Source organism: Ylistrum balloti, unplaced genomic scaffold (genome assembly GCF_031769215.1).
Source record: "Ylistrum balloti isolate Yb309-2 unplaced genomic scaffold, AGI_CSIRO_Ybal_v1 Utg370542, whole genome shotgun sequence".
Taxonomy (NCBI): domain Eukaryota; kingdom Metazoa; phylum Mollusca; class Bivalvia; order Pectinida; family Pectinidae; genus Ylistrum; species Ylistrum balloti.
In genome coordinates, this window is record NW_026782344.1 from 200545 (window position 1) to 221447 (window position 20903).

The window sequence follows — 20903 nt, forward strand, 5'->3', positions numbered from 1 at the left end:
TTTTTTATGAGGCAGACACTTTATTCACAATCGTAAGTGATCGATGATATTTTAGTACAGTAACAGTCACTGCGAGAATTTCCCACTCCATTTGTGTCGCGTTTGTAGCCGACACGAGCGAGGCAAGCAGTGTTGACATCAACTTTATCTTAGTATCTGTTTACGATTTGAAAACTTAGCGTTCAACAATTCAGTAGTATACTAAGCATGTCAGAAAATTTCAAGCCTTACCTCCCCCATCACTTCTCCACAGAAACACTGCGAGCTCACTGTGATTCGATATGGTTAGCTATTGCGACAACGATGCGGCGACAGAGCCACAGAGCGAGAGCGAGACAGAACTTGGAGGATCTCGCTCTGTAGCTGTCGCGTTTTCGCGATCTCGATCTGTAGCTGTCGCGTTTTCGCGATCTCGATCTGTCGACCTTGCTGATTTACTCTTTCGCAGTATGATATTCGGATTTATTCTCATATTTTGCTATAAAACCACAGCATTTCAAAAGGAAACTATTTGATGCCTTAATCTTGGGTTTTCTAGTACATTCATCATTATTATGATTAGGCTGGTATGTAATTACCTAATTCTGTGAGTCATGTAATTCGTAGGTGAAGGTTTTTTTGGTAAATTGTTTCAGCCGGGATATCTTAATGTCCGAAAGAGTCTCTGTATCGCGAATGATAAATTCAAAGTTATAGCGTTCAGGAGTAGACAACATGATATGTTGTGATGGATAGAATGTGTTTCTTTCCGCTTGTATACTCTAATCCGATAGATTACACGAACTCTTTATATATATATATATATAATTACTTTTTCCGGTGTCGTGGTTTCTTATTATTGGAGACCTCGAGTGTCCTGCTGTAGACTAAATTCCATACCTACAGACCACAGTGTTTATGAACAAGCAATAAATAGTATGTCGCCGTTTATGGCGCTTAGTTTAGAAATTTCGACGTAATAGTGTATTGAGTATGGAATAATGTACCCCCAAAAAGGGTAGATGCGAACTGCATGCAGGTTCACTGCATCTTGTTATTTAAGTGGAAGCAATGTGACCAATGAGAACGTTCGTTGTTGAGACAACACCAAGAAATAGGACGCGTCAAGGAGACGCCTGTAACCAACCAACCAAACAACCAACCAACCAACCAAACAAACAAACAACCAACCAACCAACCAAACAACCAACCAACCAACCAAACAAACAAACAAACAACAACCAACAAACAACAACCAAACAACCAACCAAAACAAACAAACAAACAAACAAACAACCAAACAACCAACCAACCAAACAACCAACCAAACAAACAACCAACCAACCAAACAACCAACCAAACAACCAACCAACCAACCAACCAAACAACCAACCAAACAACCAAACAAACAACCAAACAACCAACCAACCAACCAACCAACCAACCAACCAACCAACCAACCAACCAAACAACCAACCAACCAACCAACCAACCAAACAAACAAACAAACAAACAACCAAACAACCAACCAACCAAACAACCAACCAAACAAACAACCAACCAACCAAACAACCAACCAACCAAACAACCAAACAAACAACCAACCAACCAACCAAACAACCAAACAACCAACCAACCAAACAAACAAACAAACAAACAAACAACCAAACAACCAACCAACCAAACAACCAACCAAACAAACAAACAAACAACCAAACAACCAACCAACCAAACAACCAACCAAACAACCAAACAAACAACCAAACAACCAACCAACCAAACAACCAAACAAACAACCAATGAGGACCACATGTAATAGGGACCAGATCATGGTGGCCTTAAAGAAAAATGGAACAGGGAACCAGATCATAGTTCCGTTTAATGTTAAAATTTAAGATATAAGACACATTCCTTTATAGTAATCTTAATTTCTTTATGAAATCGTGTGGGTTCGATTCCTGTACCGGGTCCAGATAAGAGCATGCGCATTTGGCTTTTCGTTTCGTTTCTTTTAGTTTCCAGTTCAACTAGGATCTGGTTCTCAGTTCAAACGGAACGTAAAGCTAGGAACCAACTGCAGAATACCCATTCGGTAGCCATGAATTATGATCGGTACCTATATTCGCATAAGACATCTGCAGACCATTCTGTCATTAGGGTTAAGTCAATTTCAGAGAATGGAACGGTAACATTTTACTGAAAGCCATATCGCTGTTCCTGAAATTTCAAATAGATGTGTTTTCACATTTCTAAGAAAAATATATTTTATTGTTTGTTTGTTTGTTTAACCACGTAGAATGGAGAAAATTGAAATGTCCTTAAACTGAAAATGTATGTGAACAAACAAAGTATTAAATTCTGATGTATTTTATATGTGTTGAAATATTTCATTTTAAGAATATCATTATTTTTCGATAGATTTTTTAGCAGCATTCGTGTCATACCAATATCTTAAAAGTTTGTTTTGTTTATTTGAATTATGTAGTAGTTTTGCAAGTTTCTTTTCCATATTTGAAAAGATTAGATTTTGTAAGTCAGTCTATGTTTAAATTATGTCTGATATCCCCACTCCGTACTTCGTTATACGTTCCAGCGAATGTGTTGTCTGAAATTTATCCCACTATTATTTAATTGATTGCTATTTTCAACAACTGTATATTGCAATAAGAAGCACTGACTGGGATCTCTTTCATTTTCGTGGTCGATATTTTCTTTTTAAAAAGTAATATATTTTTATCGACTAACTACTTACAGAAATATTATCTAAGACGGTGACAGCTGTTTGTTAGATATATGTGTATCTTACTGTAGCCTATCATTCAGTAAGTATAGGGTGCTTTCAATCGACGATCAGTACACACAATGGCAGCACACAGATCGTATCGGAAACACGAGTGTATTCATCAGTGAGACGTGCAAGGGCACGTCAGTAATACAATAACAGTAATAGTGGTACTGGAAACCGGGCAATAATATCCGGAATTCAGGACTGAAACCGCCGTTCGTAACAGAGGAAATTATTTATTTCATAGCTCCGGTAGGATTCGAATCCGGGACCTTTGTTAACAGGAAAAATGACAGGATTATTTTAAAACATCAACTGTTATATATACTTCTCTGAGAATAAAGATTTCAGTACTAAAGTTTTGTTATGGTGATAATTTTTTAAAGATAAGATTTTAGAAAGTATTTCAAAAGTAAGAAAATCAACATTTTGCTTTTCACTTTTTTCCCAATACAGCCTTCAGATATTTTTCTTATTTCTTTTATTCCTAAATATCAGACATTCTTTGTAATTTTCACGACAACCTTTTTAGAATAATTTTGCTTCTTTCAATATAGCGGCAGTAATATGGTACATTTATATAGGTTATTGAAAAACAAAAACATTGTGAAAATACCAAATTTTGATTTAACGAGTTTCAATTTGCAAAACAGCTAAAAAATGAAAATCATGAAAAGTGATTTCAATCCTATATAATTGGCCATATTTTAGCATTTACCTTTATAAAAGTTTATTCTTGGACAGACAAATTTTCAAGGACATTCTCCACGTTTTAAAAAGAAGATGCCAATGTGATTTAATTTTTTGCTTTTTTTTTTTTTTTTTACCCAAATAGCCATTTTAACAAGATCAAAAAAAGCTGAAATATAGGTTTTCGGATCCGAAAATCAGGGAAAGTGGTTCACTAAGTCGGAGTTCGCAAATTTGAAATCAACGATTTCTGATGAAAACCAAACAAACTTTAGTTGAAATATACCCAGAACAGAACGTGTTAAGTTATACACAAGAAATATCTTAGAAAAAGACGGTGAAATGCTCATAACTGTGGTAACGCCTTCAAAAAATGTAGCCCAGAAGTCATTTGAAAAAAAAAGACATATAAAGCTCTTTTTTCCATGTTATAGATACAACTATATGTAGCAACGAATACAAAAACCAAAAGTCCAAGATATTAATACTTTGGAATTTATTTTACATTGAATTATGTCTCATTTCCGTAATGTAGCTGTATTCTCGGGTGACGCCTATGAAGTGGGTGTCGACCTTAGAAACACATTCTGGCAGAAAATGTCTGTCGAAGTTAATACTCCAGAGATACATTAAATAATGATTAATTTGTAGGTTTAAAATCTATATTACACTCAAGATTTACTCATTTTGCTTAGCGTTTAAGTTTATCTTGTTTCAACATCGCAATGATAACGTCTGTTGTTATAGAACCATAAAAATAGAATTATGAAATAAACAGTGAGTGCTGTAAATCTGATCATTTATCCGGATACAGTAAACGGCATTACTATTGTGGAAAAATGATAGGATACCTAACACATTGATGTTTCATGAACTTTAGGATAAAAAAAAAAATTAAAAATTAAAAAATGAATATATTTATTTTACAGTAATCGCCAAACAAGCTACTAGATTACATCAATCAATATTGTTGGCCCGGTTAGAAGCTTGAACATGATGAATCTGGAAAATCCGCGTATTCGAGCAGGAGATCACCTACTCCACTCACGTAAGCGAAAACGTTACCTCTGCGCCAATCAAACATCCGGTAATGTTAAGGGTGTATGCTGCCTTAAAGAGAACACACACATATATCATGTCTAATACAAAGTATGTCTGAATGGAATCAGTTCACTCGTGTTAAGGTCGCGCTACTTTACACGTTGCGTTTCTTCTACTTAATATATATAAGTGATGTGAGTTAAGAGTGTATGCTACATTGTAGCTTAGACAGCTACCTTCAATCATTCCAGTTTAGGGAACACCATTCATCCACCACCATGTAAGATGGCAGTATCATCAGATACGACAGATACATTATAATTTGTAGACGTACATGTCTTAACGTCTCTCTCAAACTTGATATACACTAGGAGTGTCCCGCAACGTTTAACATACGTTTACATATTCACAGCACATATAAAATGTTTTTGGTATTACAATTCGGTTCGAAGCGCCGAACCTTCTGGCCCTCATCATCAATTAGTTGAAAACTAATTCCTCATTTTAATATACACCTGACCGCCGCACCAATACATCCAAATTGTCATTTTTTATCATATATTTTTCTATACTATGAAATCAGGAATTTACGTGGGCAATATATTTTCGTTTATTTCAGTGGTTTATGATCCATAATGTTATGTTAGATAAGGCATTGATTTTTCAGTCCATCTTGTATCACAATACTATGCAAGAGTGTTTTGAATCTACTGTCTTAATTGTAGGTATTAGCTTAAATTAATAGGAGTCAGTCTTTCTTTCGTTTCTGTTACGGGTATATATCTTATATGTTAAACCTCTTTAAATCTGTTCATGATATGCTCCCTTGCATGGCGTTATAATACGGATTGTCTAAAAGAATATACATGCATTTCTGTACTCAAGAAGGTATACGTGATTTTCAGTAAGTCTTCCGAGAGGAAACGTTCTTGCATCTTCACAATAAATTCACAAATCAGTCATTTCACTGCTATTATTATTAACAAAATAAAATGATCATTGATAAAATGAAGTGATTAATTTTATCTGAAGGTTTCGTGTACATCTCGACCAAGCAATATTTAATTTTTGCATGCATACTTGTATTTACAAATAACGTGTTCCCGTTAAATCGTCTTCAACCTAACAATTCCGCTTGTGTGTTAAAGACTATGAGTGAATAAACTGGCCGATTTCTGCCGTCATGTAACGATCGTGACTAATTTTGTGTCCAGTAATTGAAAACGTCAACCATCACTTAGGCGTTCGTGCAAGGGAGTTATTTGTCATGACGTCACCAAAGAAACAACACATTTGATCTATATATCTAGCTGGCAATTTAGAAAAGCGTGTTATTGACAATCTCCTGATTCAGCACATTGTCATTTGTTGATTTGAGAGAGCTTTTTGCGTGTATGCGTATCTACGACAGACAGACTTCCGGTTAAATAAACCTGGTGTCAACATTTACATTTATTGGTCCGAAAAGAGATCTGCCTGTGTTATGTTTATAAGACTGGGCAATAATCAGTGCAGTGATTGAACTATCGCACTTGTCACTTTACACCAAAAGCACACTAAGAGACTATACAAATCAAGTGTAAACATATATATATATATAAAAATATGGTAACAATACATTAGAAATGTTTCAAAGTGACATTCAGTTCATAAACATAAAACCATTCTGCTGCCTTCAATTTTAAAGCTTTGCTCGCTGTGTGTTGAGGACATTGTTTACCGTGAAAGCCAGGCTAAGGAACAAGTAAACGACAGTGTTTGCCATCTTCACGCTTTTCTCAGCGACATAAAAAGGTCTATATAGTTCCCTTAGTGAAGCTTAAATCCTACAATTGTCTTCTCAGCATATTGTGACGAGGTATTCCACTGTCGGGGAAACAACGAACTGGAGAGCAGGTCAGGCGGTACAGAACTACAAATCAATTTTGTGTGGATCAGAGGAGAGCCGTACTCTTAATTTTTGATACATATATGTAATTCGTGTACCTATATGTATTGTTGTACACACATTGAAAAGAGGCCTTCTCAGCACTACTAATGTCTTCTCGAGTAAAACATGCCCTCAGCAAAATTTCTAACTCGGATCGCACACAATCACATTTGAAGTCTAGACTTGAGTCAATTTTTCTGGTTTTCTGCCTTCTCAAATGTAAGATTCCCGATAAAAATATAAACATATATATACCACATTACAAGAGAGTGTTCCAAATTTTGAAACGTATTTAAAAACATGTAATTTAGAAATATTTAGATTATAGATAAAATATTTAAAATTAAATAATAAAATTAACAATAAAAATCACGCTGTTTTGATTTTATATCACATTTGTTATTGAATATAAACACACGTTTTACAATAAAATATCATTCAAAATTCACATGTAAAGTATCAAATTCCACTAATGCAATTACACAAAATTGAACTCGAGTTCATTAGTTTTTCAAAATGTTATATCAGATATACGCATGCATGTGACAGGAAGGAGTAATGAAAATCACTCGGCCATTACTGAGGTTCGAACTAACGACCTTTTGGTCTCTAGCCGGACGCTTTTTTTATTGTCTCATCTAGCCAGACACTCTACCAATCGTCTACAGGGATATTTCTGCTAGCTGAGGCTAGTAAGGCGATCTGTACACATGTCCAGTAAATGTCGGGTATCACTAAATGGTTTTAACATTTTAGAAAGATTTTTCAATCTCTCCATTATTTGGATGTCCATCTAACCACAATTTCGTGTAAATCAATATGTATGGCAAATACCATATGTTTTATTTTTGTGTTGTTTTGTTTCGGGTGAAGAGTTATTAATATATTTTTGTGGATTTTCTCTGTTCAACACTGTCCGTCAAAGAAGAAGGACGTAACATGTATAGTCTATTGCATGTCTTGATGTGTTCAGTTCATTGTTTACCGAAACACGCATGCTGTGTACCAAGCATTATAGCCAGCCTCTCTAAGTTAAAGGTGTTAAAACACAGCGTATCACCATATCACGACTTCACTGACTCGGCATATCACTGATATAGCCAATAATTATAATTAATATCCTGAGTTGTGGAACGATTGCTATGATGTTTGAATTTCGTGTGTGTAATCTCCATTTGGCCTTGCCAACAAAATTGATGTTAAAGCTCCGGTTAACGACAAGACTAGCGCGTAAACAACCAGACCTCTGTACACTTGCAGTAACAGCTATTATGATTCCGCCATTGCCTTTGTTCTAATAACTGCATTTTATGAATCTATTAGTACTATGATTTGAGTGAATCTATTTCGCATAAAATAAAATACTAAAAAAGAATACGTGGATTGAACTGTAAATATTCAAAATATCTCCCAAAAAAAAAAAAAAAAAAATTACAATTGATGACGTTCTTGTGGAACTCTTCTTCGTTTACTTCCTCTAATTGATAACCTTTCCCGCCAAATGACGATTCGGATCTTTTTGATATAGCGTAAATGCATTTAACATATTAATGTGTCATATCATAGTCAGCAATTTATGGAAAATATACCATTCTCTGAACATAATAAATATTTTTTTTATTTGGGTTACATGGACTAGCTTTCATAAATAACCTTTACGCTGTGCGTTTTATTGAATTACTTCAGAGTTATCCCCCTTCGAACATTCCAAAGCCAGTAGCAGCCTTGAAACACTTTCCTGTTTGGTAATCATGCCAACACGTTCACAAATACCGACGTAAACATGGCATGACTTGCAATCGTCTTTAATGTAGAACACTATTTCACACTATTTAATGATCCAATAAAATTGTGGATTCTCATCCTTATCTAGGTATACTGTTTAACACTATTAGATAATTTGTTAAAATAAAGAATGAACAGGTGAACAGGCAAAGGAAGCATTGTTTGCGTTTTCGGTCACTTTGTATTTTTCGTAGTCGCTTCCTAGGGTTAATACTTAGGTCCTTAGCATTACTGACGAGTCCTAGAATGACGAAATTGTTGTATGACGCTGTTAAATTCTTTGTTTGGATTAATCATGAATTTGTATTAATGGCACTATTCACGTGTGTGTCTTTTGTACAACCGTTGAAATGTAATATGTGTTGATATACCACATGATAATGGTGTCGGTCTACTATGTTATGATGTTACAGAGTACGAATACCACTATTTACAATTTAAATGTAAGTATTTATAGACACAAATACATCCCACATCTATAATATGCAACAAGTAGCTCGCTCGAACTAAAGATCGGTTACAAATCTCAAACACACCTCCCATTTTAGCTAATCTTGAAGTTTTAAAGAGTTGAAAATCTATTTCTCTCATTTCTACCTGTGTAATACAGGTCTGTCTGGGACAATACATCCGGGTTTGCTGTTATTGTATATTACACACCTATCCATGGCACGCGCGTGTAGAAATGTGAGGTTGTCTATGCCATTTCGTGTCATCTCCTGATACATTGTTCACACAGAGAGTTATTTACAGTGACTGTTAATGTTTTGCTTTAATTTTCTAGTGCAATCTTTGTTTGCCAAATCTAGGTCCCAAGAATTCATTTTCTATGTCATTTTAATTGCAAACTAAAGAAAAATAAAATTGTCGTGTAACATGGCGTTCTTGGTAGTACATTGTCGACGTCTGAATCTGATATTTTTTTCAATATTTCAGAATGAAAAATGAGACAAACATACTGCAAAATTCAATACACAATGTACTTTTAGTTGGGTTAAAATAACTAATTCAAAATTCCCCAATAATCTCTCTGTCTGTCTGTCTGTCTCTCTGTGTCTCTCTCTTGCGCGCGCTCCCTCTCTTCACAATGTTTCTTTATATATGTGTTTGCTTTATTGAACGGCAATGTCATTTAAGATGTACAACTTTTGCCCAACCCCGATACAAATGAATGACATGCAGTAAAATAATAAAATATTTATTTAAATCAAAATGCTTCGACATCGATCTTTATTGTAATCAATAAAGCGTTTAAACTAGCACAATTGTCGTTATCTCACGAGGTATAATACTTGAACATCTGGTATACTGAAATATCAATCAACGGTAGTGATATATACTAGTCTCTTGCTTGAATGCATTGACATCACTGTCTCTCACGATGTTACAGAGAAAATCCAAGTTAGCTATACTAACTCTGACTGTCTTAATTTCAGTTATTTGGCTAATAGGATTCAATGGCAAGTACGAGATTGGAGCTTTACACAGGTCAGTTTCAATAATTCTCAATGTTCAAGTTTTGTTTTAAAGAATTGTCGTTAAACTAATAAGTTGATTGTTTCTTACAAGAAATATATAGTGATCGAAATCACTGAAACATTACAATATTGTAAGTACTAGGACGGTAAAACGGTAAACTATCATATTATAATGTTAAATATGTTTGTGTTGTGTTCCATAATGTGTGGGGGTGGTTTGTGTTGTGTTCTATCATGTCTGGTGATGACTTGTGTTGTGTTCTGTAATGTCTGGTGATGGTTTGTGTTGTGTTCTGTAATGTCTGGTGATGACTTGAGTTGTGTTCTATAATGTCTGGTGATGGTTTGTGTTGTGTTCTATAATGTCTGGTGATAGTTTGTGTTGTGTTCTATTGTGTCTGGTGATGACTTGTGTTGTGGTCTATAATGTGTGGTGATGGTTTGTGTTGTGTTCTATTATGTCTGGTGATGACTTGTGTTGTGGTCTATAATGTGTGGTGATAGTTTGTATTGTGTTCTATTATGTCTGGTGATGACTTGTGTTGTGTTCTGTAATGTCTGGTGATGACTTGTGTTGTGTTCTATAATGTGTGGTGATGACTTGTGTTGTGGTCTATAATGTGTGGTGATAGTTTGTGTTGTGTTCTATAATGTCTGGTGATGGTTTGTGTTCTGTTCTATAATGTCTGGTGATTGTTTGTGTTGTGTTCTATAATGTCTGCTGATGGCGTGTGTTGTGTTCTGTAATGTCTGGTGATGACTTGTGTTGTGGTCTATAATGTGTGGTGATAGTTTGTGTTGTGTTCTATAATGTCTGGTGATGGTTTGTGTTGTGTTCTATAATGTCTGCTGATGGCGTGTGTTGTGTTCTGTAATGTCTGGTGATGACTTGTGTTGTGGTCTATAATGTGTGGTGATAGTTTGTGTTGTGTTCTATAATGTCTGGTGATGACTTGAGTTGTGTTCTATAATGTCTGCTGATGGTTTGTGTTGTGTTCTATAATGTCTGGTCATTATTAGTGTTGTGTTCTATAATGTCTGGTGATGACTTGTGTTGTGTTCTATAATGTCTGGTGATGATTTGTGTTGTGTTCTATAATGTCTGGTGATGACTTGAGTTGTGTTCTATAATGTCTGCTGATGGTTTGTGTTGTGTTCTATAATGTCTGGTCATTATTAGTGTTGTGTTCTATAATGTCTGGTGATGACTTGTGTTGTGTTCTATAATGTCTGGTGATGATTTGTGTTGTGTTCTATAATGTCTGGTGATGACTTGAGTTGTGTTCTATAATGTCTGCTGATGGTTTGTGTTGTGTTCTATAATGTCTGGTCATTATTAGTGTTGTGTTCTATAATGTCTGGTGATGGTTTGTGTTGTGTTCTATAATGTCTGCTGATGGCGTGTGTTGTGTTCTGTAATGTCTGGTGATGATTTGTGTTGTGTTCTATAATGTCTGGTGATGACTTGAGTTTTGTTCTATAATGTCTGCTGATGGTTTGTGTTGTGTTCTATAATGTCTGGTCATTATTAGTGTTGTGTTCTATAATGTCTGGTGATGGTTTGTGTTGTGTTCTATAATGTCTGCTGATGGCGTGTGTTGTGTTCTGTAATGTCTGGTGATGATTTGTGTTGTGTTCTATAATGTCTGGTGATGACTTGAGTTGTGTTCTATAATGTCTGCTGATGGTTTGTGTTGTGTTCTATAATGTCTGCTGATGGCGTGTGTTGTGTTCTGTAATGTCTGGTGATGACTTGTGTTGTGTTCTATAATGTCTGCTGATGGTTTGTGTTGTGTTCTATAATGTCTGGTCATTATTAGTGTTGTGTTCTATAATGTCTGGTGATGGTTTGTGTTGTGTTCTATAATGTCTGATGATGGTTTGTGTTGTGTTCTGTAATGTCTGGTGATTGGTTGTGTTGTGTTCTGTAATGTCTGGTGATGACTTGTGTTGTGTTCTATTATGTCTGGTGATGACTTGTGTTGTGTTCTATAATGTCTGCTGATGGTTTGTGTTGTGTTCTATAATGTCTGGTCATTATTAGTGTTGTGTTCTATAATGTGTGGTGATAGTTTGTGTTGTGTTCTATAATGTCTGATGATGGTTTGTGTTGTGTTCTGTAATGTCTGGTGATGACTTGAGTTGTGTTCTATAATGTCTGCTGATGGTTTGTGTTGTGTTCTATAATGTCTGGTCATTATTAGTGTTGTGTTCTATAATGTCTGGTGATGGTTTGTGTTGTGTTCTATAATGTCTGCTGATGGCGTGTGTTGTGTTCTGTAATGTCTGGTGATGATTTGTGTTGTGTTCTATAATGTCTGGTGATGACTTGTGTTGTGTTCTATAATGTCTGGTGATGGTTTGTGTTGTGTTCTATAATGTCTGGTGATAGTTTGTGTTGTGTTCTATAATGTCTGGTGATGACTTGTGTTGTGTTCTATAATGTCTGGTGATGACTTGTGTTGTGTTCTATAATGTCTGGTGATGACTTGTGTTGTGGTCTATAATGTGTGGTAATAGTTTGTGTTGTGTTCTATTATGTCTGGTGATGACTTGTGTTGTGGTCTATAATGTCTGGTGATGGTTTGTGTTGTGTTCTATAATGTGTGGTGATAGTTTGTGTTGTGTTCTATTATGTCTGGTGATGACTTGTGTTGTGGTCTATAATGTCTGGTGATGACTTGTGTTGTGTTCTATAATGTCTGGTGATGGTTTGTGTTGTGTTCTATTATGTCTGGTGATGACTTGTGTTGTGGTCTATAATGTGTGGTGATAGTTTGTGTTGTGTTCTATTATGTCTGGTGATGACTTGTGTTGTGGTCTATAATGTGTGGTGATGACTTTTGTTGTGGTCTATAATGTGTGGTGATAGTTTGTGTTGTGTTCTATAATGTCTGGTGATGGTTTGTGTTGTGTTCTATAATGTCTGGTGATTGTTTGTGTTGTGTTCTATAATGTCTGGTGATGGTTTGTGTTGTGTTCTATAATGTCTGGTGATGGTTTGTGTTGTGTTCTATAATGTCTGGTGATGACTTGTGTTGTGTTCTATAATGTCTGGTGATGACTTGTGTTGTGTTCTATAATGTCTGGTGATGACTTGTGTTGTGTTCTATAATGTGTGGTGATGTTTTGTGTTCTATAATGTCTGGTGATGACTTGTGTTGTGGTCTATAATGTCTGGTGATGACTTGTGTTGTGTTCTATAATGTCTGGTGATGGTTTGTGTTGTGTTCTATTATGTCTGGTGATGACTTGTGTTGTGGTCTATAATGTGTGGTGATAGTTTGTGTTGTGTTCTATTATGTCTGGTGATGACTTGTGTTGTGGTCTATAATGTGTGGTGATGACTTTTGTTGTGGTCTATAATGTGTGGTGATAGTTTGTGTTGTGTTCTATAATGTCTGGTGATGGTTTGTGTTGTGTTCTATAATGTCTGGTGATTGTTTGTGTTGTGTTCTATAATGTCTGGTGATGGTTTGTGTTGTGTTCTATAATGTCTGGTGATGGTTTGTGTTGTGTTCTATAATGTCTGGTGATGACTTGTGTTGTGTTCTATAATGTCTGGTGATGACTTGTGTTGTGTTCTATAATGTCTGGTGATGACTTGTGTTGTGTTCTATAATGTGTGGTGATGTTTTGTGTTCTATAATGTCTGGTGATGACTTGTGTTGTGTTCTATAATGTCTGGTGATGACTTGTGTTGTGTTCTATAATGTCTGGTGATGATTTGTGTTGTGTTCTATAATGTCTGATCATTATTAGTGTTGTATTATATAATGGCTGTTGATGGTTTGTGTTGTGTTCTATAATGTCTGTTGATGATTTATGTTGTGTTCTGTAATGTCTAATGATTATTGGTGTTGTGTTCTATAATGTGTGGTGATGGTTTGTGTTGTGTTCTTTAATGTCTGGTGATGGGTTCGATGTAATAAGTGTGTTGGTGTCAAAGAATTGTTTAACATTATTTGTGCTTTAAATAATTATTTTGCAGTGTAAAACGGATATGTTTTGTGGTAATTAAGATAAATGTTGTCATATAACTTGTTTTCGAACGTCCCATTTACTCCCTAATATGCGATGTACCAATGTATACATAAGGCTTCGTCTGGTCTTCTTGTCCCGATTCGTAGGTCATGTGTAATCCTAGTTTGAATTAAGATTCAGTCGACATGTCGACATTCTCTTTGTTGTTGTTTTGTTGTTTGTTTCTATATTGATCTTGTGAAACAAAATTCTAAGCCATCGTCGACCATTTCGGAGATGGGAAAATCATTGTATGTCATTCGAAACTGAAAGTACCAGTATAAAAAGAAATAGAAATAAATGATTTAAAGCCAGTAACTGGACTACTAAATTACTTAAGTAAGATATGGCTGTATTTATTAAACACAATAAATACGCTCAATGTCTGATGAACTTTGAACTTTTTATTAGAGTACTTTGGTATTTCCATAGTCTTTAAAAAATGCAAAAATGACCGAAATTTTGTCAGATGTATCCATGAATATAAAGCACCATTTGCCTTGCAGATCCGGAAGTCCAACTTTCCTTGTCCTTAAACCGATAGAAGGTAATTCTGACATTCTTCTGATTGGGTACTTACGTGGTGGAACTACGTTCACTGGGGAAATCCTGGGGCTCCGAGAGGGGAATTTTTATATGTATGAACCTCTTCATAAATGGAGTACATGGGACTACTATAAACCAGGCTACAGCTGCAGCCTTGAGAATGAACATTGCACGTACGTATATAGTTTTATTTATATATCTAAACAAGAAGTTTGTATCAAACTTTCAACATAGTCATAATCAAAACTCAAATTGAATAAAACTAGGGCAAAATAAAAAAAAAATTACACGAAAATTCATCAAAAAAAATTATGGAGAAGAAGACCAGATTTTCCGGAAGAGTAAGCGTCTTCTGCGACGACATCCGCAATGTAAATCTTGGTCAATCCAAAATAATAATGTTACGTTCCCAAATACGAACAAGGTTTACAGCTACAGAACTAACAGGCAAACTAACGAGAATCAAACACGTCCAGCTTCATATCGCACAAAAATAAAATCTTTCTCAATAAGATCACTATGACTATGGTAAAACTTCGCCATAATTTTCATCAACCTGCATCTTCGTACGAGGGTTTTTGTCCTGAATCAGAACACCATGTAGGAATGCAAAGTGTGTCGATAATTGATGCTTTGGTGATCAGACCTGTAGATTGTTTCTCTAACCAAGAATAAATGACAGGTTGTCATTTCCATATGAAATACTAATTAGTTATATATTTTTAGATATAAATTACTAATTAGTTATATATTTTTAGATATAAATTACTAATTAGTTATATATTTTTAGATATAAATTACTAATAAGTTATATGTTTTTTTAGATATAATATATAACAAGATTTTCATTTTAACAGGAACTATTTCACTTATAAAAACGCCGTGTGTAAAGTAAAAAGCTTGTACTGTATATCAGAAAATATATTCAATGATAATTCAACCGGATATACAGGATCGTTCATGCATCTAACACAATTATACACATTCGATAGTGTAAAGGAATTTACAGAACCAGAACTGGAATTGTATCATTTCCAAAAGGCGTTCTCAAAGTCTAGTAAAACGTTTGATTTTAATTGTCGCTCATCTACCAATACTTCATCAAATCACCAGAACATGCTATGTCTGCCTCTATTGGGTATGAATGTCAATGTCGGGTATAGCCACCACACCTGAGATACCAATCTTCTGCCTGTTGTATCATACTAGACGCCGAAGCTTCTTCTGAGGAAACCTTTGCCACTCAATGCAGCCTGTAATTATTCATTAATTTGTTTCGCATTTTGGATTCCGTGCCTTACTTTTTGAGTTCATGTTTGGTGACACTGCCGGCCACGGGAGTCTCTTTATGATTTTTCTGTACAGTAGGCAGCCTCTGTGTGGTTTGCTATGAGGATAGGTTGATCTGCCAATGGATGAGCATCGAAATATGGAGCAACAAAACGTTCTCGAAAAATCAGATCACTGTAGGTATAAAATTACATCAAGGGACAAAAACCAAACAAACAAACAAACAAGCAATGGTAATAATAAATATAACTCTATAAAGAGTACCATGGGCACCATCTAATGCATTTGTGCCCAGAATTTGATTCTAATGGTTTTCCGTATTTCTTGGTCACCAAACACGGATCATGTCGTGTGCTGTACTAAGTAAAAAGTGGCTTACATCAGACCAATGGATTCTTCACCAAGATCAAATACTCCATGTGCTTTGATCTTGTGCCCATTGTAGTCTTGTTTGTTTGTGCCACTCAGTCAAAAGGGGCCATTGTACTGGTCGGTGAGAGCGAAGTGCCATAGACATCGTATCTAAATACCGTTCGAGCAAACCGTATGATTTACCAGTAATATACTTGCATACTCTTCTTAAAATGGCAAAGCAAAGTTCCAGTACAGGGTACCCCAGGTTAATTATCGTTAGGTTGGCTGTATTGTTTGGTAGAATACGGCACCAAACAAGAAAGAAACACTGCAAGAAGTGTGACAAGGTTCGATATTTTATTGTTAATTAAAATACAAAGAAACAAAAGCTACAGATCTGCAAAATGTTTTATTTCTGGAAAGTTGGTAATATTTCGTTTTAACAACTGAGATGATAAAACAGGAAACATGAATATTTTATAGATTATTGTGTAAATAAAAACTAGACAGCTTGAACATCACTCAGCCGGACCTGCTTTTGTGGTCTAAATGACAATCTAGCAAGATAAATCCATATTGTACTTGAAATCAATATCTTTAAGTCAGAGAAAAGTGAATTCTGTAGAATTACGAAAAATTAAATTTGATTTCTATTACAAATTAATGTATCAGCTGTGGCCTGTGTTGCTTGCACGTGGAGGTCACACAAGCTTTTAATGTTGGAACATCGAAAATCTAAAGCGACTACACTCAGTTTAGATAATGGAGGAAATCGATGTCAACATTGAATATTGTATACACTTTAACACTGACACTGTTATATGCCCATAAGAATGCCCAATTTAAGCCTATATATTGTATGCTTATCGGAAATGAAGGTGGGTTTACTGTCTTGTATCAGACAAGTTTGAACTTTTTTTTTTTGCATTTTTCACGGTTTGTTTGTTTTGTTTTTATTATACAAATGTTATTGGATACAAAATATATTTTAAGCAACTTCATATATATAAACTGTATATGAATAAGGTAACACAAATTTTATTTCATTATCATCCGTATTCATTAATTTCTCGCCTTAGCTTGTATTTAAGGTATGAAAGTGAATACAAATAACATTAAGTAGAGTCAAATTTCAATTGAGCTGTTTCATTCTTCTGTGACTCGTCAGCGTTATTTTTGACATAGATTTTGAAACCTATTAGGCCAAAGAGGAAAATAAAAATTGACCAAATCTGATTCAGTGATTCAGATATACAACACGCCACTCTATTGCGGCCCTAAAACTACCATTTGATTCCTTAACGCAACCTTGATGATTTTTTAATGTTTTCTCAATGTTAAAAACGTAATCATGACTCATACTTTATGTAACATATTTTCATTATTGCCTTTTCCCCTGTTTTTTTTTTTTTTTTTTTTTTTTGTGGCAACATGATAATGCAATATAACAATTTACTCATATTGTTAGATATGTTAACAAGTGAGATCGTCAAAGCACGTATTACAAAAACTACCGTTTCATTCATGCTCGTGAATTTTGTATCTATTGGTTTCAAAGTTCCCCAAAAAATGTTACTGATGTGGAGATGAATATTTTACATATATTTTTAATTGTACATATCGCTTCATTTCTTCGCAGTATGAGTACCAGAACGGATTCCTTCGTCATGGACATCTTACGAGGATTGTATAAATGTGATAGTAATCATTTGCTGAAATCTCTACAGATGTGGCAGCTATTAAAGGGGAGGGGATTTAGAGACAGTATACAAAATCCGACATGGGCAAACTATTTTCCTGAATGTCACGGTAAGGTGGAAGGCTGCATAGAAAAAGTTATAAGCCGTTGTGCTAACGCAACAGCACGAGTCAGCAAAGTACCTCGTGTCAGTGTCAGTTTGGCAGCACAACTGTTAAATTCGGTACCGAATCTGAAAATAATTCACCTTGTAAGAGATCCGAGGGCTATCATGGCTTCAAGACATGCTCTTAAATGGACACCTGCACCTGGTGGATCAATTTCTTTATGTAATAAAATGAAGGAAGACTACCTTGAATCATACATGATGCGGACAACACATCCGGGAAGATTATTGACTGTTTTTTATGAAGATCTTGTGACAAACCCAGCAAAAACAGTTCAAATGATGTTTGATTTTGCAGGATATAATTTTGACGAAAAGGAACAGAACCGATTGAAAAATATGACTGGGATGACAACGAAGAATATCCTCAATTCTGAAACCAGGGGAACATCCTTACGAATCGCTTTAGCTTGGAGAAAGAGGGTAAATGAAACATTTCTGAATGTGATGAATCCGGGATGTAACGATCTATACAAATTTCTAGGATATCCTCCGCTGAAAACAAATATTGACCTGTACAACAGTAGCATACCTCTCCGAATTTCAAACTGATAAAAATCGCCGTGTTCAAATAAAAACGTACATTTTCATGCCAGTTTCTGGTCTATCTAGATGAGTGCAAAATCCAAACTTTTGATGGTGCGCAGGCGCACTGATAGTGCACTCTTCTTTTGCATTGGCGTCCGAGGTCTGGTACCGTCTTTTACGTGGAAAATTTATGGAGTTGTTTACGAAACCACATAGGATTGCCTTTAACACTAAGGTTTATTTCTACAGCAAGAATGTTGGGTTTATGTCTGAAGGAAGTACCTAATTAACACAAATTGTTATAACTTTTGATAATTTAAACAAAGTCGTTCTCAAATACAAAACTATCCACATGTAGAGGATGTATTTAAGCTATTACGCATGACTTTCTTGCTGAGCTTACTGAAAGCTTGCAATGATCACTGTCCATCCTGGTCACTCCTGCGGTTGACATGTAGTTGATATAGTAACTTTCCAAGATACAGAAACATACTAGATTTTAGTTATCGAAGCAATTCAACACAATGAATAACCGTGCTGAAGAATATTTAATTTTCGCGGGGGATTTATTTTCTTTCATTTCCTAAGAACTATTAATCTTCGAATTCATATTCTATGGAATGTTATATTAAGTAAAAGTGCATTTGTTGAATTTTTTATCCGCGATATCAAATATCCAGGAAAGAGTAATTTTTATAAAATAAAGAAAACAGAGCACCATGAAAATACATCTCATTTTTTTTTATGAGAATGGACGTTGTCATGAAACATGGATAACCACTACAGAACAATGATACATTACCACTCCTGGTTAGCAAACGAAATACATATAACAAAATGGACAAATTTTCAAACATGAAACTGACTTTTATGTTACTGCTAAAACTATTTAGACTAACAATTGGCTGGATGAAGCTTACCAATCACACTATGTGTATTTATCAATATTAACACATTGTGATTGAGCAAGAGTACACGATGTTGTCACTACTGCCGGTCGTAAATGATAATTTCTTACACCCCTAAATTTTATATAAATCTGGTTTGTGACGAAACAATGTATACAATTTGTGTTACTTGATGATGTTTTTGTTATCATAATTGGTATGTTTGTCCGATGTAGTTACAGAAAACAAACATAATAACAATTATAAGCAATCCTTAATTATTACAAATTAATTTGAAGATCTAAATCACATTGCTACTATGTTTAGGATAGTAATGTTTTATTTTTAACAGTTAGGAGGAGAGATACATCGTGTTTATCTACATCCATTTGTTCATTCAACAAGATTTCTAAGACTTCTTCCAGTGATGTTTTCATTCATTGCGTAAGTACATAATGACATATACAAAACCTTTGATGTTTCATAATCGCATTCAACCTGTGGTTGCAGTATTGTTCATGACACATGTAATATCCCAGTTGAATCAGTGATAACTTCTAGTTATAAACTAGTTATGTAACATACAAACATGCATCGCAGATATAGAAAATTATGTCAAACTGATGCTGTAAAGTCTTTGCTAAGATTTCGGAAAGCGATTGTACAAATTTATAAAGGGACAATTCACAGACACACAAAATAAATCTTCAGCGTTGATTTTGATCGATAAATCAAATTTCTGGTTTAGAGGGGAATACCACGTGTTATCAATTTCTATTAAAAGAAAGTGGAATATATGTTCTAATATCACAACCACAATTCCTCGATTAAATCACTTCTTTTTTAAGTTAATATTTCTTAAGAAAAAGTTACAAACCTAACATTTCCAAGCAACAGATGGAACAAGATAGCAAGTGGATCAACGGTCACTGTCACATCGATGTCTAGGTTCAAGCAAAGTGTCGCCGAATCGATTTTCATAGAATGATGCTTTATTATTGCCTTTTGTAAATATGGCACATCTGTTTTCAGTATACTGACATTGTAAACTTAAGGATAAATACGTTTATACACCAACGCGTATTTATATGAAAGTATACAATGAAGGAGTTGGAGGAAAGAAGTGCTCCAAACATATGAAAACAGATGTTCCATATGGATATTTTTGTATCTCTACTTGCCGACATTTTTAATCCTCTCTATAGTTTGTTTATATAATGATTGTAGTCTTTTCCCTTAAAGTAGTATCAGTTCCAACAAGTAAACCTGCCTGTAAACCTTCACCTGTTGGCTGGTTTTACTTTTACTTTTTTATGTTCAAGATACTTCTTTTTAAATGTTTAAGGATATGTTTAAACAATTTGAATTAAGTCTATTCTCCGTAACATTATTTAGTACGAAGAAACCTATTTCTATTGAATGTATCAATATCTATTCTATTTTGAATGTAATATTTTGTGATGTCACATATACATTGTATTGTTTATGTATATATGTATTGATGGGCTCTTTGGTCCAAAGGTATTAAAATTCAAATAAAACTTAAATGATTTAACAATTTTCACTGATGAATTAGTGTTAAAATATTGAATTAATTACATTATATAAATAGCTTGGATGATTTATCAAAATGTATCAGATTTGATACCAATTTCCAGAAATGTGATATTTTCTAAATAAATAATGGCATTTGTTTTTATAAACTGCAAGCTCATCATTCAA

The 20903-nt window shown here is 34.7% G+C and overlaps 1 protein-coding gene across 1 annotated transcript; it reads left to right on the top strand.

Annotated features, from left to right (window-relative positions):
• Positions 1-281: 281 nt before the first annotated feature.
• On the top strand, positions 282-18318 carry LOC132556060 (carbohydrate sulfotransferase 1-like). Its single transcript, XM_060220452.1, has 4 exons — positions 282-447; positions 9647-9698; positions 14218-14430; positions 17541-18318. Exons 1-4 carry the CDS (start codon positions 282-284, stop codon positions 18316-18318), a joined length of 1209 nt encoding a protein of 402 aa, XP_060076435.1.
• The last annotated feature ends 2585 nt before the right edge of the window (positions 18319-20903 follow it).

Bases quoted from the DNA above. Each gene is read 5' to 3' on its own strand.
- LOC132556060 (XM_060220452.1), top strand. From the start codon at position 282: ATGGTTAGCTATTGCGACAACGATGCGGCGACAGAGCCACAGAGCGAG. The intron at 9,699-14,217 runs GTCAGTTTCAAT...TTTGCCTTGCAG, and splicing joins GAGATTGGAGCTTTACACAG to ATCCGGAAGTCCAACTTTCC. The intron at 14,431-17,540 runs GTACGTATATAG...ATTTCTTCGCAG, and splicing joins CTTGAGAATGAACATTGCAC to TATGAGTACCAGAACGGATT.